This window comes from Peromyscus eremicus, chromosome 6 (genome assembly GCF_949786415.1).
Source record: "Peromyscus eremicus chromosome 6, PerEre_H2_v1, whole genome shotgun sequence".
NCBI lineage: Eukaryota > Metazoa > Chordata > Mammalia > Rodentia > Cricetidae > Peromyscus > Peromyscus eremicus.
In genome coordinates this window covers 108,980,765-109,003,875 of record NC_081421.1, presented here as the reverse complement: position 1 = coordinate 109,003,875, position 23,111 = coordinate 108,980,765, and the positions used below count along the sequence as shown (strand labels likewise).

Sequence of the window (23,111 nt, the reverse complement as noted above, 5' to 3'; positions counted from 1 at the left end):
AGTTATCCTAGGCTACATACTAGGCCAGTCTGATACACATTACAATGAAATTTTAACACATATTATATGCATGTATACATTTACAGACAGATGCAGATAAATACATGCCAGTGTAGTTACAGCAAAATAAAAACATCTTCATGTTAAATGTAGTTATTACCCTGTAACTAGGGACTTAGGACTTGTAATTCTGCTTTATTAAACTGAATATTGTGGTAAATATCACAATGTTATTATAGCTATGATTCATATGTAATTCTATTCTAAATTTTTTGTCTTATAAAGCATTAATATACACAGACAAATAGTCCCAGCACTGTTGTGCCTCTCGAATGTCACAAAGTTACATAATGATAATTTTAGAGTTAATCATTGAAAAACGTGCCCTTCCCTTAAGTTTCCCAATTTCTTTCTTAATCTAATCAAGTAATGTGTGCAATTTCACAATGTAATTCAAGTTAATTTATAACACATTTTAAAAGTGTTTCTGTTAAACAACAGAATGAGGAGTTGTAGTGTGTTTGAGGGTATTTCTCTAAATGTGCATGTACTGCATCTCTACATGCTGCATCTACTTTAAGTCACAGCGACCACGTAAAATTCTGCGAACAATCCCTGTTCTAGCAAATAGAAATCCAAGTCTATGTTTGTAAAAATATAGTTATAGCCTTAGAAAATACAAATTAAAGCACTTAATGTTCCTGTTGAGTCCCCTGCTAGTCCTGGGCACTTACTAAACTAAACTAAAGGTTTATAAAACTCGATAAAGCATCTATACCTTCACCAAATCTACTTCTGTGTGTATTTCTGAGACAGACTCATGATGTCAGTGAGCACTACCAGGAAGACGCTCCAGGTCGCAGTCACCCAGCACAGAACATCCAGCTCTCCAGCTCTCAAAATGTCAGGACAGTCCGGATGCTGAAATGGAGAATGACAGCTTTTAGTCATGTGTGTGTGTGCATGTATGCATATATATAGTGTTTCAAACAAGAAAAACCTTCCTTTCTATTATAGGAGCTCTATGGTTAATTCCATCATGGGGAAAGCCATCTGGGTTTGAGGTCCACACCCTCTGTGCATTCTGGTGAGGGAAGCTGAGTGGATAATGAATTGACTCTGGAAGCACCTGCTTAAATTGCAATTGTTAGCAAGAAAGAGTTTGTCCTGCACCAACAGGACTAAGGCCGTGATGGGAGGACAGTTAAGATAATCCAAGAGAGTGTAGACTTCTCAACGTCCAAGACATGGTGAAAGGAGGCAAGACCTCCTCCCCTACCTACCTACCTCCCCTGTGTCCCCAGAGTTTTGTCAGGGGCTGGAGGAGAGTGGGTGTTGTGTTTTTAGTTATCGAATATTAGATCACTTAATAAATGAAAGTGGGCTTTAGTTCAGTGATAAGTCCGCTTTGGGACATTGGTATTTGGGGATGGCCTGAGTACATCTGCTCATGAAGGACTGACTAGGACTGGAAAACAGAAGCAGAAGGCCACTAAGTTACTATGTCAGCATGCCCAGAGGAACCATGGTGATCTGCCTGGCCCAAAGCGATGCTCTTGGGCAGGGAAGAGGAGAGACACTGGAGGAGATGGGGTGGGCAGGGGTGAGTGTGTGCGGGTCCTGCCTGCAGGTCTCAGCATCACTTTGGACACACTGGGCAGGAGTCAGAATGACTATGCAGTGCTCTGGCTCCTACTCTATAAAAGCAGAATAAATGTCATTCTCTGCTGAGGTGGAGAAAAGCAAGAATTGTTCGGGTTAGTTGATGTAAATGAAACACTCGGGGGTCCTATGCAGGAAGTCATGGAAACTGAAGGGCTCAGGTTTACAAATGTCATTTGGGAAGTTACCGCATTAGGGAGATGGGAGAAGTAAGATTTCTGGGAGCAGTTTTGTTTATTTGGAAAACAACTAGTAATTATTTTCAAGCCGTATTAAAATATTAGTTTTGTTTATGCAAATAAATAAATGTCGACTTTTTTTTCAGGTAGAAACCCTTTCATTGAATACTTGTTTAAAAGTTAAAATTTAATTTAGGTACATAATGTTATGATCCTGTAGACTGCATCAGGCATAGAGAGAGCATTGAGAAGAAATGTTAGTTCCTATTACTAGCAGAATCCAAACTCACTGCACACTGCTGATGCTCAGTATTTACAGAACCAATAAAAGTCATCTGTTTCGATCTCAGAGGCAGGTCCCAGACATCCATAAGGAAAGGGGAGCTGAACTTGGACTCCTTCACACACCCCCTTGCTCTGGCCTAGTGCTCAGGAGGGAGCCGAGGATGACACCCACTGTTTACCTGGCTCCCGGGGCTTTGGGTGAGAAGTCTGGCCCGTGTGGAACAGAGTGCACCCTGGCACTGCTCCCGTGGGACCAGATAGTATTTATTTGCCTTTTGTAACCTTAGTTTCATCAGCTGGATATGGCAAGAATAACATCTGAGAAACAAAACTCAGAAAACAAACACAGTTGCAAAAGAGCTTTGGGAACTGCACTGCTTGGGAATTAGAGAAGCTTTGTAACGTTAAAAAATGGCCGGTAAGATCTGTCTGGTGTGAAAAACTAAAGTCTAGGGTACTTTAAAGAGCTCGTATAGGGCTGACATTCTAAGAGAGTAGCTATGTTCACCTGGCTAGCTTAAATAATCCAAAATCAAAAGGGAAGGTAATGGGTATACTTATAAATACTAAACTTTAAAAGCAGCCTGTGGGAAAGAGTCAAAAGTCACCATAAGTAAACATACCTTTGCCCTGAATAAAGCAATTCAAATCCTTCACTGATGTTTTCAAAAGGCAAGGTGTGGGTTATCAGCTGGTCCAGGTCAAATTTCTTTTCCAGGAGCTCAGTCACCAGTTTGGGTACATCATCTCTGCTCTTCCAACCTATGAGTAAACTCAGGCTAGTTCATTGTGCTTTACTAATCCTCACATTTTATGACATTATATTTGTGTCGTTTCTCTTACGCATTATCAACATCCCCCCAGCCGAGTCAATCCCAACATCCAAATGAGCTGTACTTCTCCCATCATAAGAAACCAAGGCTAACAAAACCCTTCTTGATTCCCATGTCTCCTTCCAGTTGTCTCACATCTCTGTGTTGAACAGAACCACAAAGAGAACTGTGTCCCATGCACTGTTTCCGGTTCCAGTCCTGTTGATTCTCTTCCGAGCTCACTCTACATAGATTCACACTCCAGCGCACCACTCTTTCGGCTTTAGTCAAGGTTTACTCATCATTTTGGTAAAATGGTTGACTATGATTCCTGTACCGTGTCCTCTGGGGAGTCTTGGTGACTGATTTCTCCCTTTCCCTTACTCTGCTCACTTGTTTCTGGTCGTATTATCATCCTCGTTCATTATTCTCCTACTTCAGTTAGGAAAAGATCTTTACTGAATCCCCCACATCTCCCAGATACTCAAATGGTTACTATTCTCTCACACTGTATAAGACAGAGTCCAATATGAGGAGTACCTCCTAAATCCTAGTGCTGCATGAAGGTACCAGAGAATGAGACTGAAGGAAGGGACTGAAAGTATTATACTACCTACTGCAGGAGAGTGATTCTGGCCTCATCCTTACAGCCTCAGTTGTTCTGGTGGGTTGGTGACTGTTCCTATGGAATGTGGCATTCTATTTGTTCATTTATTTGGGCTCTGGGCATAGAACTTTTACCAAGGTCTTTGTGAGTAGGGCAACTTCTCTTTCATAAGTGAGTGTTCTTGTGTATATGGAGAACAATGGACGGTATCAGAATTTTCTGCCACAGCCTTTGGGTCACAGGAGATGCAGATACTTACCTAATGTGTGTTCACTGGTGTTAGCCCCCAAGTCACTTAAGGAACAGATAGCTGTCTTTTGTGTGATTGCTATGGCAGCTCCATTTAGGGTCATTTATCACTCATCCTTGGAAGAAAGCACTTGGAGGGTAAGGAGACAAGAACACAAGTCTCTCTCACTTGGTAGGCCGTCATGGGCCATGACATAAATACAACAGATGGCAATTAATAACTCAGTTGTTGATCCACAAGATGAATAACTCTCTGATGGAGGAACCTCATCGAGCAAGGCTTACAGGACCACGGACTCTGAAAACTGGTTGTTTCTGTCTGTAATTTTTCTCATGTGCCACTATATTTCTTCCCTAAAAACAGCTATGGGTATTTTCTCCACTCCATGTGTGTTTATCTTGTGTATATATTCCATCTACTGGGCACACATGTATCTGTGGCTGGTCAGAAAGATGATTTCTTCTTAAGCTGTATAATTTTGCTGAATAGAATACTAGGATAGTTTTCATAGCTCAGACTAACACAGGAAAATAACAATATTCTCAGTTACAACAACAGCTTTTTACCCAATTAGCTGAGTTAAGACCTCAGAGCAAATTCAAAGTAAACTAGTTGCCCCTGTAAATGTATGCACAAGGACAAATTCCCAAATGTCTGTTTGTTGAACCAAGGTCAGGCACAAAGCAACTTAAGCAGACATAATTCCCTGCACCGAATCTCTCAGCAACTTACTCTCTGCACACACCCCTGATATCAGTTTTATGATACAAGATTCAAGGTTCAGCCAACTAAGTGTTTATGCAGGATAGAAAAATATATCTTAAGATTTGGGATGCTTTTAAGGTCACTGTCCCTTGCTATGTGTCTCTACCATCGTTTTACAAGGAGTCTGGCTGACAGCCAAGCGTTGCCATGGTTACTCACTTCCAGCCGCCAGTCAGTGTGGCATTTCAAGCCTGAGAGAAACCATATGATTTCTTATGTGTTATCAGAATGGCTCTGTCTTTATTGTTTGTTCAAGAAATGTAACATGACCCTCAAAATGTAGCTCATATATTGTCTAAAGTTTTTCAGTTGAGGAGAGATTTTTTCAAGATGCAGTAATAAAGTTACCATCAAAACACATAAGTTCCTTTCCTAAAGACCTTCAGATAGATAAGAGTTTTTCTAAGATCTGAGACTTGGCTGGCATTTCTTTTTGCTACCCTGCGGCAGCTCTGGGAGCTGGTCTCCCGGGCTGCAATAGTAGGCAGCGGAGGCAAAGTTACTACCCACTGTCCAGAGGCCCAGCTCATCTCACCTCCGAAGACGCAGCCCTTCCATGTACGCCCAGTGAAGAGCAGCATTGGGTCATAAGTGAGCGTCTTGGCTGACGGAGGAGCACCAACAACCACACTGGTTCCATAGTTCATATGGCAAGATGAGAGGGCGTCAACCTGAATTTAAAATGAGGGACATTGTCGCGTATGGAGATCGTGAGCTCAGAAATGACAACAGGTGGTCTGAGTTCCAGTAGTTAACATGGTTTCCAACTACAAAATCAAATTAGGCCCCTAGGCTTTAGGTTTTTATTTGATTTAAAAATTCTCAGTGGAACTTTGGTCCTTAATAATTAATCCCTGCAGACATGTACCTCTTAAGAGAGGCAGTAGCCTTCACTTAAAATCACTTAAAAAATGGCCAATGGAATTGTCATTTTTTAGTACATTTAGTCGATCTTCACTGACAACACAAGAGAAATCCTTGTGATACTTTCATACCAACATCAACACTTTAGATAAACCTTAAGTTATTTGAGCTAAATGAATTAATCAATTAGAATGTTTGAAATGTTCATTTGAAAATTAAACACAAATACTAAAATATGAGGCAAAGGAGTTTCTTTTCTTGGCTATCTCTCTGGGGCTAGGTCCACGTTTGTGGTCATTCACCTTTCAGTTATTCATTAATAACCCTTTTCAACACTCAGTAGCTTGCAACAACAGACAGTGGGCTTTGGACGGCACTTCCTCAGAGTGCCACCTCGGAATCAACAGACCTCATCCCGCATCCATCTGCTCTTTGCTCTGTAATGTACAACCTAGAGTGCCATACTTGCTACAGAATAAATTCTAGGTGACACCAAAAAGGGGATGTGACAGTGCTGACAAACTGAAGTTTTCTTCTCAATTACCAAATGCCTCAGAGCAAATTTCATCTGTTATGCAATTGTGAGCAAAACTGGTTTTGTCCAGTTTTCCAGGACTCCTAATTCTACCCAAGGCTAGGACTTTCTAATGTCAAGAACTCTGTCAAGTCGGCCACTGGAGTACCACAGAGGAGGCATAATTCAGAGTGCTGAAGTTTGTGTTCAGTGGGGATTGAGAGAGGGGACAGCTGAGCTGGGTGAAACAGGGGAGGGTTTGGAGGAAGACATCACATGGAGAACAATCCTCTCCACCACCTCATTACCTCCTTAGCTGGGTGAAACAGGGGAGGGATTGGAGGAAGACATCACAAGGAGAACAATCCTCTCCACCACCTCATTACCTCCTTAGCCCTCTTCGGTTGTCATCACAAAACAAATTCAAAAGATGGAATCCCTTTCGCCAAGACCTCCACATATACAAGGAAAGTTGTGGGCCACAATTTGGTTCCTTGCCCTCTCATGACATGAAAATGGCGTGACACGATACTTCTGTGACCAGGTAAAACTGATCTTAAGATTGTGACTTTTTAGGCAAATCTGCTATGTGGTATCATTACATTTATCATTACATTTTTATGCATTTATTTGTGTGTAGGCCTGAGCATGGGTGAGTGCATGGAGTGTGTGTGGAGATCAGAGAACAAACTTGTGGGAGTTGATTCTCTTTTCTACATGTAAGTATTGGGAATCAACTCAGGTCGTCAGGCTTGGAGACAAGCACCTTTACTCACTGAGCCGTCTTACCAGCCCTGCTTTTGGGCCTGGGTCACAGGTATTTCCATAGCTGATTGTTGAGAACGCTCTGTAAAAGGAGTTTTAGACTGAACACATCTTGGAGCTTGGCTCCTTCGTGGCTCCCCGAGTCTTGAGTCTTACCATGGTTTCAAGGCGCCCAATAACTTCAAAGGTATACTGCACGGTGTTCCCTGTCATGTCTGACAGCACCTCACTGATGGGCTTGGGGGAGTCCTTGGGACTGATACACTCTGTGGCTCCTACAGCCAGAGCCTTCTGGAATTTGTCTTTGTTGATGTCAACTCCAATGATCCTGGAGGCGCCCGCGGCCTTACAGCCCATGATGACTGACAGGCCTACTCCTCCCAGGCCAAACACAACGCAAGTCGAGCCAGGGGTGACCTGTGGAGACAAGAGTCCCTCCAAGAGTTAACAGTGACACCTGCCAAGTATCCTCAGTGTCAGGAACACAGTGTTCAGAGGCTTGCCATGACTTGGGCCAGGACTCCAGATGGCTTATTCCAACAACAACGACACAAAAAGAATTAGGGTAGAATGTCTGAGAAAAGAAGTATTTGCCAAAGCAAAGGCAGTATTTGCCAGATAAACAGCAGCCCTTCCTAAAGGTTTACCTATAGGCTAGCAGCCTTTGCAGCCTGCTTGGCCCTACCCACAACCCCTTCTGCCCTCCCAGGAGGGTTAGACAATACCGAGACCTTTCTATTGTCTTTCCACAAAGCCGTGCTGATTTGTTTTAGGTTTGGTCTAACTGGAAGTGTTTGAATAGCCATGACTCTGAGTCATTTGGAGATATGTTGTCTTTTTTTCTTTTCCCCAGCCAAGTCCAACCTCCATGTCATCTACAATTTAATGGTTGATGAGTAGCTCAAGGAAGGCACCCTACTTAAATCAACTTTGGGATTTTTACCCAGTACTATGATAGATTAAAGAAGGATTCAACCCATAGTCACATTCCCGATAGATGGATAGCAAAGATTGAATCCAAATGATCCCTTAGAAACTCATCAGGCTTTTGTGTTACACAGCAGCTGCTCTGGTCTTTCCTGTGTCCTCTACCCCATGTGTGGAAATGTTAACCTCCAGTACCTCAACATCTGGTCTTATTTGGAGAGTGTCTTTGCAGAGGTCATTGAGTTACAATGAGGTCATTAGGAAAAGCCTTGCTGTGGTTTAGATGCCATGGGCTGTGTGCTGGGGATTTTGCGCCCAGTGTGACCATGTAATTGGCTATGGAACCTGTTTGACCTAATCATGAGTGAGTAGGTCCTCAAAGGTGCTGGCCTCAGCAGGAATGAATTCTTGGGGGATCTTGATTAATTCTCTGGAGAGTGGACTGTGTGAGGTCACATGGTTCACTTGGCCTCTGCTGTGCACGGTTGTCTCCTGTCTCAGTTTTCTATGCTGTGAGGAAGCTGCTAGGGGTCCCCAGCCAGGGGCTGAATAGATGGAGCCATGAGAGCTAGAACTTTTGGTGTTCAAAGTTGTGAGCCAAATAAACCTGTTTTCTTTTTCATACCCATGTTCAGGTACGTTGTTATAGCAACATAAAACTGACTAGCATATCCCTAGTCCAGTGTGACTGGTGTTCTTATTTTTTTAAAATGGCAGTTTAAATATAAAGACACAGTAGGAAAGATACAAAAAAACTGGGAGATAGACAGCCATGGGCACGACAAGAAAAGGGGCCTGAAGCAGGTCCCCTCGCAGCAACCTTCAGAAGGAACTAAGCCTGCCAGCACTCTGATAGTGGACTCTGATGACAATAAACCGTGGTCTGCAGTCTCTCGGGCAGACTAACACACCAGCACCCATATGCGTCTGGTGGGAAAAGAGATCCGTTCTGGGACTGAATATAAACTTCAGTGATTTAACCCGAGGGAAATGCTGCAGGAACAGACAGTAAATCCAGACGTTGCAGCTCCATGTATTTAGAAATACAATTTCTACTTTGCGCTCCTCCCACTCTGCCCCCCTTTTTTTCTTCCAGCTCGTCTGGCAGCTCCTATGTTTCCACAACGTTTCATTTTCAGGTTGCTTTAGCGTTCTGAGAAAATCGCCCCCTAGAAGGCTGACAGGCGGGAAAGCAGGAGCTGCAGGAGCCCGCCCCGATTCTTACCTTGGCGGTTTTAACAGCAGCCCCATAACCAGTGGAAAACCCACAGCCAATGAGGCAGGCTTTCTCAGGAGGAGCTGCGCCATCGATCTTAGCCACGGAAGACTCATCCAGCACCGTGTACTCGGAGAAGGTGCTAGTGTTCATGAAGTGCTGGACCGGTTTGCCCTTGCACGTGAATCTGGTAGTGCCATCGGCCAGTACTCCGCGGCCTGTCAGACTGTTTGATATATCAAATGCACACATTACTTAATTCAGTTCAGAAACAACCGCGGGGAACTCAAATGACAGAGTGAAAAATGGCACCTACTCGCTCCTAATGCAGAGATTGCCCTCTGGGTTACAGCAGGCGTTGCACTCTCTACACTGTGGTAGAAAGAGGGGGATGACTTTGTCACCTAGAAGGAAAGTAGCATGATGTAAGATGTCATTCATTTGCATTAAAATATGAAGTCAGAGTGGCTCATGCCTGTAATCCTAGTACAGTGGTGACTAACACAGGAAGATTGTCAGGCCAACCTGGGCTATGTAGTGAGTTTCAGGCCAGCCTTGGAAATATTAAGACTGCTATCTGTAGCTAGAGTTTTCCGGCCTGGCCCACAGTCAGGACAAATCTCTGTCATTCGCCAGTCCCACAGCTGCTCAGACCCAACCAAGTAAACACAGAGACTTATATTGCTTACAAACTGTATGGCCATGCCAGGCTTCTAGCTATCTAGTTCTTACATCTTAAATGAATCCATTTTTATAAATCTATACCTTGCCACATGGCTTGTGGCTTACCGGTGTCTTCACATGCTGCTTGTCATGGTGGCAGCTAGCAGTGTCTCCCTTCTGCCTTCCTGTTCTTCAATTCTCCTCTCTGTTAGTCCCGCCTATACTTCCTGCCTGGCCATTGGCCAATCAGTGATCTATTTATTGACCAATCAGCAACACATTTGACATACAGACCATCCCACAGCAGCTGTCTCAAGAACCATAAATAGTTATAACTAGTTAATTAATAGATAGATTAAGCAGGTATAAATTGAACCTATATTATGCACAAAAATGTCTTTAAAATACTCTAAGCATTGTAAATACCACAAAGTAGTGTTAGAGGTTGAGAGCTGACAAGTAGACTTTACTGGGTACAATCCGTTCTCCTTGTATCTTCTTCAGTTGGGTTGCAGCTCTCTACTAACCCCCAGTGACGATGTGCTGTTTCCTTCAATAGCATAACCAAGGCCCCCATACCTGGTCTCACTGTAGTGACCCCTTCTCCGATGCTCTCTACAACCCCAACTGCCTCATGTCCCACAATCACTGGAAACTTGGACACCATTGCTCCTTTTATCACATGGTCATCTGTGCGACAGATTCCTGTGGCCAAGATCTGTTCAAACAAAACAAAACAAAACAACAACAATAAACTCTGCGCAACCAGCAAATGGAAAGTTCATTATACACTGGGATGACATTTACTTCGCTCTCTTAAACTCTGTATCATTTTCTCGAACTATAACATTGATGCTAAGACAGTCTGAGCCTAAATCAAGCATCAGACCAAGTTCCCTTGCTTCAGGGATGTACAGCATTGCTGCTTCCCTGCCTGCTTGGATCTCGGTGCTTTTCCACAGGGAAGAGGTCAGAGTAGCATTGAAGCCTACTCAACAGGGGCATCTAAACCAAGACAAAGGACTGTCCAAGAGTGGGGGGCACTGCAGGAAGGTATTGCCTCTCAGGCTCAAATGAGTCCCTAGTTAAAGTCCTCTGGGTGGCCTTGGTGGCACAGGCCTGTAACCCTATCTGTTTGGGAGAGAGAGGCAAGAGGATTGCCAAGTTCACATCCTATCCAGGCTACAAAGTGAGTTCAAGGTCAGCCCACGTGACTTAGTCTGACCCTGTCTCCAACCAACAGGTGAAAACATAGCTAGAGATACAGCTCCTTGGCAGAGTGCTTGCCTGGCATGCATGATGCCCATGGTTCTGTTTCCTGTACTGTGGGATGACTCATCCCTAGCAGGCTTGAGGCTCAGCCAAATGAAAAAGATACTTTCTGAGAGCCAACCTGGGTCTGCCTAAGGGCCTTAGCAACAGCAGCTGAAACATGATCTGGAGATGACTTTGACCAATGAGAGACAGCCGTGTCACACTAGCAGATGCGTATTCATTAGACCTCCTCCCAGGGAGGGGTGGAGGGTATATAAGGCTTGCCTCTTCCTGAATAAACTGAGCTTGTTGTTTCGACATTCTCCCGGAGTCTGTGTTGTTGACTCTGCACCTACTTGCCCCCCCCCCCCCCAACAAAGGGAACAACAGCAAGGACCCTGCTAGACTGTGCCACACCAATAAATATATACATATATACATAAATACATATCCCAATGCACTGTGACTCCAGGAAGATTTTAAGTCAATTCTTGGTAATGCTGTTGATCATTCTCTATCAATCACTATATCGGTAAAAATTCAATAAATATTATCTTTAATAAGCTAGATTAGCATTGTTGTTCTTAATGGACAATAAGTTGGTGAATTTCACAGCCAGCATGCCGACTTCCGTAACAACATGCATGAATTTGTGGGACAATTAGTTGGCAAACAGTTTTGTAAGAAGCCAACCTCTGGGCTGGAGAGACAGCTCAGCAATCAGTTAACAGCACTGGCTGCTCTTCCAGAGGACCCAGGTTTGATTCCCCACACCCACATGGCATCTCACAACTGCATCTCGGTAACTTCAGTTCCAGGGGATCCAATGCCCTGTCCTGGCCTTCTCCAGCACTAAGAACACATGTGGTATACAGACATGCATGCAGACCAACATCTCCCACATAAAATAATAACTACATATCAGTTTAGAAGGAAGCCAGCCTCACAACAATGGCTTTCTCAATGTAAATGGGATCTCCTTTCAGGCTGTGTGTTCCAAGCCCCTTTCTTACCTTAACACGAACTTCCTTAGCCTTTGGTGGGGCCACTTCTATGTCCTCAATGGAGAAGGGTTGGTTCATTCCCCATAGCACAGCTGCTTTGCACTTAATAACCTAAGAAGTCAAGTGTCATAACGGGTCTTAATCGTAAATGCAGATTCCCTGAGTCATAGAAACATCACAGAAGATCACATCTAACATTCTGATTCTCTAAAGGCTGCTTTCCTTCAATGACAAAATTTGAAGCCTTACAGATCCTCTTGTGTGGACCCTTGTCTGATGTAATGGCCTGAAAAATGCGGGCCAGAGACATGGAACGACAGATCCAAAGCACAGTACAGAAGGTCAGGGCTGAGATTCACAAAATACTCCAATAAAGTAGTTTATTGGTACGATTTCAAACGTGATAGATGAGTGCAACTGTTATCTGTGTATTGCTTATTAATGGAGGACAAGTCTATAAAGCAGAACACTGCTCATCTGTAAGAAGTTAACCCAGTCTTTAATTATGTCTAACCCACCCAGCGGCGGTAAAACAAAGAGATGACTCACATCGTAAGACATTGTGGTGGTTTGAAAGAAAATGGCCCCCAAGGGGAATGGCACTATTAGGAGGTGTGCTTTGTTGGGGGAAGTGTGTCACTGTAGGGGGTGAGCTTTGAGGTTTCCCACTCTCAAGCTCAAGCTACTCTCAGTGTGGCACATAGCTGCTTCTTATTGCCCATGGATCAAGATGTAGAACTCTCAGCTCTTTCTCCAGCACCATATCTGCCATGAAGATAATGGACTAAACCTTTGAAATTGTAAACCCCCGCCCCATTAGATGTTTTCCTTTACAAGGGTTATTGTGGTCATGGTATCTGTTCACAGCAGTAGAAACCCTAACTGAGACAGACATGGAGCTGCTTGTTATCATCATGAAGCATGCGGATTGTGACTATGGTTCTGGAGTGTGATCCACATGTTTGCATCTCTGCATCCCTTTTTGCACTTAACCCAAGTCAGAGCTTCTCACCTTGTACAAATAGGATGCACCCAGCAACTGACCACCAGGCAGAGCTAATCAGCTAACTGGTGTTGGTAAGAGTATCAAATTCTGGCAAGAAAGGGGGGGGGGGAGAGAGAGAGAGAGAGAGAGAGAGAGAGAGAGAGAGAGAGAGAGAGAGAATTTTCCTATAAGTTTGCTGACCACATATCCTAGATATACAGCAGCCACAAGAGAACTCTGCCTTAAAAAAAAAAAAAGAGTAGAAGCAGAGGACAGATACTCAAGGTTGTTTTCTGACTTCCACATGTGAGCCGTGGTACACAGGTACCTATGTATGTATATATAAACAGAGAGAGAGAGAGAGAGAGAGAGAGAGAGAGAGAGAGAGAGAGACTGGAGAAGGGAAAGGGAGGGAGGGAGAGAGGGGAGAGCATACACACAGATTCAAATAAAATAAAATAAAAAATTTCATTTTTTCTGGTTCAACATTGTTGTGGAATATTAGTTTAACCAGGCAAAGCTGTGTTACATTTGTTTATGCTGTGGAATATTACTTTAAGTGTGTAAAGGTGTGTTATATTTGTTTATGCTGCATTTGTTTAATGATGTAAGGATGTGTGTTTAATTATGTAAAGATGTGTTGCCTTTGTTTCACCTTGCCTGCCTAAGGCACCTGATTGGTCTATTAAAGAGCTAAATGGCCAATAGCCAGGCAGAAGAAAGGATAGGTGGGGTGCCAGGCAGAGAGAATAAATAGGAGGAGAAATCTAGGCTTGGGAGCTGGTTGATGCCCCACCCTGAATAAAAGCCAGGTACAAAACACAAGCTATTCCTCAACTTACTGGCCAACTCATGCAAGCTCCTTTAGATGCCTCAATACCTTTCAGAGATTAAATGTGGGGAACGTTATGCTAGAAGCAGATGAGTGACAGAAAGCTACCAGCATCTCAGTTGAACATGTACCCTTTGTCTAGCTAAGGAAAGTATTTTCAGTCATGATATAATCTGGCCAGCACCAAACTAGAACCCTCACACCATATTAAAGGCGGTGATAGAGAGCATGGAGTAACTTTTATATTTAATAATGACAGAAAAAAATGTTACAAAGGAAACAACAACTCATCAGAGGCCATTCCCCCACAGATTCATCCTGCTATGTAGCTCAGGCTTCAGGCTGGCCCCAAACTCAACAACCCTTCTGTCTCAGCTGCCTGAGTGCTGGGTACATAGGAATGTGTGATGCTCTGAAAGTGTTGTATGCTGAGAGACAACAGCTTTTCCAAGTAGAAAGAGAGATGCTCTGGGAGAGGCTACTTAAAGTAAAATGGGCAAAGTCACCTTGTCGGACACACAGAAAGCTTAACCTCCAATCATTGCTCTGACCCCTGAGCTATTCCTCTGTCCCAGGAGATGTGCACAGAGGACGTTAGCAGGGAAATATAAATTAATATATTGTGGCATATTTACTCTTCTTGCTCTTAAGAATATATATATATATATATTGGTTTTTTTGAGACAGGGTTTCTCTGTGTAGTTTTGGTGCCTGTCCTGGATCTTACTCTGTAGACCAGGCTGGCCTCAAACTCACAGAGATCCACCTGGCTCTAATTCCCGAGTGCTGGGATTAAAGGCATGCGCCACCACCGCCCGGCTTAAGAATATTTTTAAGAGACTAGAAATAACAAGCTATAATTCTATATTTATCAAGTTGATAGTAAATTTTTACTTAACAAGAATACCCAATTTTGTCCGAGCAATAAAATGGGCAATCCTATTTAGGTTCACCGCTTTGGAAGGTGATTTGCTTAGTACATCAAGAGATATAAGCATGTGCTGACACTTTTATTCCACAATTCCATTGTTAAAATCAGCGTCAAGGAAGAATAAAGTGCAGAAAAATCTTAATATGCTTTAGAGGTTATCTCAGGACTATAAGGGAAATATGTAAAAAAAAATGGAGGAAACTACTAAATCTAGAAATCAGTGTAAGATGTTAACAAATGATTGTTAAGTTGGAAAAATAGGTTAAAGATATTTGTATCTTATATGAGCATAGCCACATAAAATATGGTTGGAGAATGCATAGAGCAAACAAAACCAAGCAAAAACAAAGCCAGCAGTAGCTTGGGAATATGAGTGCAGGCTTGATTCCCCCCGACACACATATTCTGTTTATCCGAATTCTCTAGGATAGGCATTGTGATAGAGCAAAGTCTCCAAATTCATGTACTGAAGTCCTAACCCTCAGTACCTCAGAACTCGATGGTACAGTGCTTGGAGATGGGCTCTTTCACATTGCAATTGAGTTAAAATGTGATCACTGAAGTTGGTCCAGTCCAACAGAATCTTTTTCATAATGAGGTTAAGGCGTAGACCTAAGGGAAAACCATGTAGAAATGGCAAGAAGAGCACCTCCTAAGCAAGGCTCCTAAAGGAACCAATAGTCTCAACATTCTGTTCTCAGGATCCCAGCTTCCAGATGTATGAAGAAACAAATCTCTGCTCTTTAAGCCACACAGTCCCTGGTACTTTTTTAATGGCATCTTAACAAATTAATATATTCATCTTAAAAAAATGAAATAGCAAAAAATTAACAGAGGAGTACTGATGCATGAAAATACCAGAGCAGTTTTGTGGAGTACATAACCCCCTGTGAACTACCCTCCTGTATAACATCACCAAATGAAAATTCGAAATATGTTGTGCTATTTGTTTTATATGCTGTATTCTTAATTATAGTTAGGAGATGCTGCTGGACCCTGAGTTATTCATGACTTGGAATGTTCTGATAGTGGCTGGACATTCACATGATGAAGGCCACAGAACTGGTTGTTTGCAGTTGCAAATATTTTAAGATTAATTTCAACTCTAAGTTCCATTTATTTCTATGAGCAAAGTTACTAACTTCCATAGTGCAAAACTAATTCTCCTGATACTCAGTTTTTACAGGATTTCTGACTCAGACTAAGATGTTTTCATTCTATCTCTCTTCAATTCTGGGGGAAAAAGTTTTTTTCAGATTCTAGCATTCTAGTGCCTCCTCAGAGACACTAGTGTTACCCAGACTTTAAACATCATCTTCATCTTCCTAAAACTTTAAGATAGACTAAATGCAAAGTTGCTTAAAAGTCATACAAATATAAGTGTCCAGCATCATATGCAGTTCCATACCCATTTAAATCAAGGACCCACCTATCCCAATCTTCAAGTGCCGGGGGGAGGGCGGGGGACCAGCATTATTTCTTAAATTACTGTCACCGTTCAGGTGCTGTTACCTTCTGAAGGAATAAACATGCTTTATCTACCGTATAGTCCTCTTTTCTAAGAACATCTACTCTTACACGTTGATACACAACGTGTTCTCAAAAACTTGGAAAGTGTGATGACTTTGTTGTTGGCTTTGCATTCCGGAACCAACATTTCCCATCCTCAACAGCAGGCCACATTTCATCTGGCAGCTGCACAGGAGATCCTGGACCCGTTAGACTCCAGAAATGAATTGAACACATACGACTGACCCTGTTGAAGTCTCCTTGTGGAAACGGTTTGCTCTCCAGAGCAAGTGACTGGCTAGCCTGAAATTAAATTATGAATAATGTCCATATAAACCACAATTCCTTTTTTTTTCCTTCGCTGCCTTCTCGAAGAACCTTCTGCGTGTAGTTTTCAATCAAATCCTGCTGTTTGCTGTTGGCATTCATTCTGACGCCATTTACCCATGTTTCCCCATGTGTGCCCACACAACAGCTTTGCCTTCCTCAAGGAACAGCCTCAAGCATTTAGTTATTCCACTGCGTTCAAAGCTCTCAGAAGCAGCCCCCATTATTAGCACAAGAGAATAAGAAAGCTCAAACGTTTCCCTTACTTTTCCAGCAGTGCCCATCCTGGCTCTCTTGGGTCTGTAGTCTGCAAACGGGGATGTTTTCTGACTGATGCTCAGTTCACTCTGCCATGAATAATAGCATCTTCCGTATTCAATAAATAGCGTGACTTGGAAGTTCTGCTTGCCTTCAGCAACATGATTCATAGCCTTGATACTTTCCCAACCCCAAGAAGCTCCACCCTCCTGCAAATAAAGTGGAGAAAAGAAATACAATAACTGTTAGGATTAGACAAAGAAGAAGAGCCTAACGAAGATTGGATAGTCAACTCTGCTGTGAAGGACCAAAAAGCATTCTTACTCATTTTATTTTGGAGAATATAAAAACAGGTCAGATTAGTTCAGCTCAGTGCAGTTGATGAAGAATGAACTGCATGCTTCTAAGTGCAAGCTGTTATGTAGGGCAGCTGATTTTAGGGATGCACTGAAGCATTTGTATTTGCACGCCATTCTGCAGACTTGATATAGCTTGTAGTGGTTAAATATAAATGAGGACTAGGGGTATAACTCTGTGATAGAGCCCATGTCTTGCCCTAGGTTCAGTCCTCAGCAACACACATGCATGAGCGCGCACACACATATACACACACTTATAATGATATATTATGTATGTATATGTATGTATGTAATCAATGCAAGGAAATCTGTATCTACCCAGAATTGCTTACACACATAGGTATCCAGACTACCAGGAACTAGAATCCTGCTATACACAGAGGCCCTTGCGTTCCCCACCCCCCAATCATTTGGGCAAGCATTTAGCTGTTTCACTATTTTAAGCCACTATTTTCTAGTATGCAGCCACACCAGACCCTCTTGAATCTGCATTCTCCTTTGATAGGAGGGTGTCCAAGCTCTTTCTTACTTTTGACGGTGGTGGGCTGTCACATTGACACTCCACGGCTTCCAGTAAACTCTCCATTCACCTGTAGGATGTCACTCTCCTATGGAGTGACATGGCAAGGCAGGCTTTCATCTTTAGACAAAACTCTTCAGTCCTGAAATAAAGAATACGGGCCCTCACCAACCCAGAAGACATTTGACAGAGTTTGTTGTTCAGCTACTTATGTATCAACGAAACCCTTTCCTCTGAAAAGTGGAAAATATGGCCACAAATTTCTCACTGTAATACAATATCTGTGGTAAGTCTGATTTAATACTTCTCTATAAATTCAGATGTAGCAATTCTAACCAGTAATTCTAGTGCATTGGCCAAATTAAAGCCAGCAGGTAAAGCACAGCCCATGGATCAAGCTTGTGTGTAAGTGCGATCGTTTCAGCAGCAATGGTAGAGAACCCGGCCTATATTGTAGGCACAGTTAGGAAGAGTTAGACAAGTATGAACACGGACAGACAGACATTCTGAGTCTCAACTATCAAACAACAAAGAACAAGCCCCAGCAACAGAAGCCTGTTTGCTTCTGAACAATTGCAGAAGAGAACTAACATGGGGCAGTACCTGCCCAAAGGCACCAGAAAACAAACATGGGTGGTACCTGCACAAAGGCCAAATTGCTCAGTTGATAACTCCTCAAGGGTTTTGCCAAGCTTCATAACATGTTGGCCTGAAAAGTAAAATATTCTCAAGGTAATGTACCAGGTGATGTTTGGTAGCTAAATAAGGTTTTATGTTCCTAATCCATTTCACCCAGAATTGATCGGCTAAAAAATATCAGAAGCTGACAGTTGGAAAGTACCCAATAAAAACGTGCTGGGGTGGGGGTGAGGAATGAATACATTCAAAATACATTGTAGCATGTGTGACATTCTCAAAGAATAAATAAAAACATTAATTATATTAAAATTACACGTAAAATGCGTGGCTTGAGGTTTCCAGGGTAAGACTTCAGGTTAGAAGCTTCCTCCACACAATGCAATGAATAGGAAGAGTCAAATTTCAAAGGCTAGAATGCATTGCAAACAGAGAGAAACAGGAGAGCACTGGCCAGCACAAAGAACGTAACATGGAAACTGAAAAGTAGGGAGAAACAGCAGAGCACACTGCGAAGGACTGGGCAGCACATGGCTGAAATGTGGCTCTCTGCGGGGCAGATGCCTCAGCCAAAAGATAAGCGATTGAAAAGTGACTGACAGTCCTACCCATGCGACAGTCCAGCAGTTACCACAGCCTGAACACGTAGGCTATTCTGTTAAGGCCGTGATGCCTGCTTGATGGGCAGCTGTGAAGAGGGATCCCATTTTGTCACACTCCGTATCTGGGAGAGCAGTGGCCGGGTGCCATCTTGAGAGATAAGCCTAAGAAGTAAGTTTAAGATGGTATCTCAGAGTCGTTTTGATTTGCATTTTCCTAATGGCTACAGATGTTGAGCAATTCCTTAAATGTCTTTCGGCCATTTGAGATTTTTCTGTTGAGAATTCTTTGTTTAGGTCAGTACCCCATTTTAAAACTGGATTATTCAGTATTTTGATGTCTAGTTTCTTGAATTCTTTATGTATTTTGGAGATCAGCCCTCTGTCAGATGTGGGGTTAGTGAAGATCTTTCTCATTCTGTAGGCTGCCGTTTTGTCTTCTTGATAATGTCCTTTGCCTTACACAAGCTTTTCAGTTTTAGGAGGTCCCATTTATTAATTGTCAATCTCAGTGTCTGTGCTACTAGTGTTATATTAGGAAGTGATCTCCTGTGCCAATTTGTTCAAGACTACTTCCTACTTTCTCTTCTATCAGGTTCATTGTAGCTGGATTTATGTTGAGATCTTTGATCCACTTGGACTTGAGTTATGTGCAGGGTAGATAGATATGGATCAGTAGCATTCTTCTACATGTTAACATCCAGTTATGCCAGCACCATTTGTTAAAGATGTTAGAATGGCTAAGATCAAAAATGCTAACAACAGCCTATGTTGCAGAGGATGTGGAGTAAGGAGAACACTCCTCCACTGCTGGTGGGAATGCAAACTTGTACAGCCACTGTGGAAATCATTATGGCAGATTCTCAGAAAATTGGTAATCAATTTACCTCAAGACCCAGCTATACCAATCTTGGGCATATACCCAAGGAATGCTCAATCATACCAAAAGGACAGTTGCTCAACTATGTTCATAGCAGCATTATTTGTAATAGCCAGAACCTGGAAACAACCTAGATGCCCTTCAGCCGAAGAATGGATAAGGAAAATGTAGTGTGTTTACACGATGTAGTATTACTTAGCAGTAAAAAACAATGATATCATGAGGTTTGCAGGTAAATGAATGGAACTAGAAAAAATCATCCTGAGTAAAGTGACCCAGACCCAGAAAGACAAACATGGTATGCACTCACTCATAAGTGGATATTAACTGCAAAGTAAAGGATAACCATGCTACAATCCACAGTCCCAGAGAAGCTAGGTAACAAGGAGGGCCCAAAGAAGGATACATGGATTTCCCTGGAAAAAGGAAATAAATGAGATTTCCTGGATAAACTGGGGGTGGAGTGGGAAGGGAGAAGATGGGGGGGATGGGAACATGAGGGATCAGGTTGGGTGTGTTGGAGGCTGGATGGAGGAGGGAGTAATGAAAGAGATATCTTGATGGGGGGGGGCATCTTGGGAGAAACCTGGTGCCAGGGAAACTCCCAGGAATCCATGGGGATGACCCCAGTTAGGACTCCTAGCAATGGTGGAGAGGGTGCCTGAGCTGGCCTTCTCCTGTGGTCAGATTGATGACTACCCTAATTGTCATCAGAGAGCCTTCATCCAGGAATTGATGGAAGTAGTTGCAGAGATCCACATCCAAGCACTAGGCTAAGCTCTGGGAGTATGGTTGAAGAGAGGGTGGAAAAATTGTACAAGCCAGGGGGGTCAAGATCATGATAAGGGATCCCACAGAGACAGCTGACCTGAGCTAGTGGGAGCTCACGGACTCTGGACCAACAGCCAGGGAGTCTGCATGAGACCTACCTAGGCCCTTTGGATGTGGGTAACAGTTGTATAGCTTGGTCTGTTTGTGGGGCCCCTAGCAGTGGGATCAGGAGCTGTTCCTGGTGCATGAGCTGGCTTTTGGGAACCTATTCCCCACACTGGGATGCCTTACCCAGCCTTGATGCAGGGGGAGGAGCTTGGTCCTGCCTCAACTTGATATGCCATGCTTTGTTGACTCCCATGGGAGGCCTGCTCCTTTCAAAATGGAGGAGGAATGGATGATGGGTAGATGGGAGGTGGGGGAAGAGAATGGTAGGAGAGGAGGGAGGGGAAACTATGGTTGGCATGTAAAATAAATGAAAAAATTAATAAAAAAGCAAAAAGAGAAGTAAGTTTATAGCTGAGAATATACACAAGAAAAAATCTTGAACAATTAAACTAATTACTCACTTCAAGCCTTGGGAAGCAAGTACAAGCCAAACCCAGAGGAAGTAGACAAACCAATGAAATAGAAACTAAAGGGACAAGAGAAACAATGGATTAAATAAAACTTTGAATCTTTGAAAATATAAAGACCAAATGGTCCTTAGCCAAACTAGCTAAATGAAAGAGAAAACCAGTTTAACCAAATGAAAAGAGAGACATTATAACAGACACCAGCTGATCATGGAAAAAATATTTGGAAAACCTAAATTCAAAGAGCTGGAAAGTCTAGAAGAAATGAATAAATTCAGAGAGACACCTGACCTGTAAAATTTATGTTAAGTAGATATTAACAATTTAAAGAGATCTATAATGAACAAAAGTACTGAAATAATAAGGGTCCTCCATTAAGAAAACACCCAGGACAGGAGGATTCCCTGTTGAATTCCACCACCCTTTAAGAAAAAGCTGACAGAAGTGCTTCTCAAACGATTCCATAGCATCAGAAGCAACACACCAAACTCACCTTATGAAGGCTGCTATCCTGGTACCAAAAGTAGAGAAGGATGCAACAACAACAACAACAAACAACAATATAGACCAATTTCCCTGATGGAGGCAGATGCAAAAATCTTGGATAAAAATGCTTGCAGACTGAATTTAACAATATGTTAAATAGATCATACAAAATGAACAAGTTGGTGTCATTCGGGGGTGAAAGGAAGGTTCAACATATGCAAATCAGGAAGCCAAGCACAGTGCATAAGCAGGTTCAGGGCAGAATTCACATGATCATTTTAATAGATGGAGTTTGGTTCCATCTTAAAGTTAATGAGGGTCTGTCATGGTAAGGGTTTATCTTGAAGGACCCACGCAATCCAGATTGCTACAAGAATAAAGGTTTGGGAGTCAGTGTACTTGGCTTAGGGCCTGGCTTCTCACTTGTGTGACCTCTACCTGTGAGAGTGGGAGAAACGGAAGCCACAATGCTCAAGTGTCCTGAGGATTCAGGGTAGGGATCACACAGCTCCTAGCACACTGCTTCATTCATAACCAGGAATGAATGGCAGTAATAACTTGATTCTAGTCATATGGATTATTATTCTGGTTTATTGCTTGGATTTTAAAAATATTTGAGAAATAGTCACTTCAGAGAAAATGTCCTTACATCATTTAGCTGTGAGGCCCTAGAAGCCTCCAGGATTTTCTGGAAGTTTAGGCACCAAGATCCCTCTGAACAGAGAATTGTTACTGAAACTCAGAACTAAAGGAGCAACTTTGATCCTCACATGAGCTGATCATCCATAAGATTGTCCAGCAGCAGGAAGGTTCCAGAATGCAGAATTTTCAGTGCCCTGACCAGGAGAGGCCCAGCCATATGGAAACCAGTCCATCACCATTATTTTCAAGCTGCCCTACCTAGAGCGTGACGGCATGAGGCCTCCTGGTGGAGTTAGCATGGGGTCAGTAGCTCTTGCTTTTCAGGACACTGTTTCTTTTCTTTCCATTAGCTCATCCAGGACTCTGATCACCCTGTCCCATGGAGACAGCAGGAATAGAGAAGAGCCTTTGAAGTCAGAAGAGCTAGCTAACCTACATTGTAGTGGTGACCAGTAAGGGGACACACTCCGTACTTGGTAAACACAGAGAAGCAAGCATTTCCATTTGGGGCTTCGTGAGAGGTGTCAGTGATGCAGAAGTGAGGAGGCACATGTGAAGTGAAAATGGAAATGATAATAGCCATATCACTAGGGTTATGAGGGAGAATAGCCATCGCTCAACCATGAAAATGGAAATCAATGTACTGTTGAGCTAGTCTTCATAGCAGAAAGAGCTGTGATTACTGAAGGGCACAGGACTGCTTAGTCCTTCAGAATCACAGTAAACGTTGCTGAATTTTGATCCACCTTATCAAACACCAAACCTTGTGGGTGGGGTTTTCTTCTGGCCTTTGTTTCTCACATTTTCTCAGTCCAACGATGAAAATGTAAGCTGTAAGCCACCAGTTGCAAGCTGAAACTCATCCTTCCTTTTTCAGCCATGCCACGCCGTGTGGGGATGGGCCATGCCAGGGGCAGGGCAGTGGAGGCATCTCAAGCCCTGCCCTGGTGTGGGAGGCTAATCCTCTGCTAGGTGTTGGATGCCAGCTCCCAGGGCTGCTATGGAGATCATGCTCAGCAGTTTTAGCATATTTG

At 42.9% G+C, this 23,111-nt stretch overlaps 1 protein-coding gene across 1 annotated transcript; it reads right to left on the bottom strand.

The window, feature by feature from the left end:
• Window positions 1–266: 266 nt before the first annotated feature.
• Window positions 267–16,777, bottom strand: Adh7 (alcohol dehydrogenase 7 (class IV), mu or sigma polypeptide). Its single transcript, XM_059265028.1, has 9 exons — window positions 16,618–16,777; window positions 11,777–11,878; window positions 10,089–10,227; window positions 9,163–9,250; window positions 8,856–9,072; window positions 6,860–7,120; window positions 5,096–5,231; window positions 2,750–2,888; window positions 267–921 (listed from the first exon to the last, which is right to left on the bottom strand). The coding sequence occupies exons 1-9, from the start codon at window positions 16,633–16,635 to the stop codon at window positions 897–899; spliced, it is 1,125 nt and encodes a 374-aa protein (XP_059121011.1). The 5' UTR covers window positions 16,636–16,777; the 3' UTR covers window positions 267–896.
• Window positions 16,778–23,111: the final 6,334 nt, after the last annotated feature.

What these genes read in the sequence shown, in the direction of transcription:
- Adh7 (XM_059265028.1), bottom strand. An exon ending in CTGCTGTTAAAACCGCCAAG is followed by an intron (nt 7,121 to 8,855) that starts GTAAGAATCGGG and finishes TTGTCTCCACAG; the next exon opens with GTCACCCCTGGCTCGACTTG. An exon ending in TTGCTTTATTCAGGGCAAAG is followed by an intron (nt 922 to 2,749) that starts GTATGTTTACTT and finishes TCTCCATTTCAG; the next exon opens with CATCCGGACTGTCCTGACAT.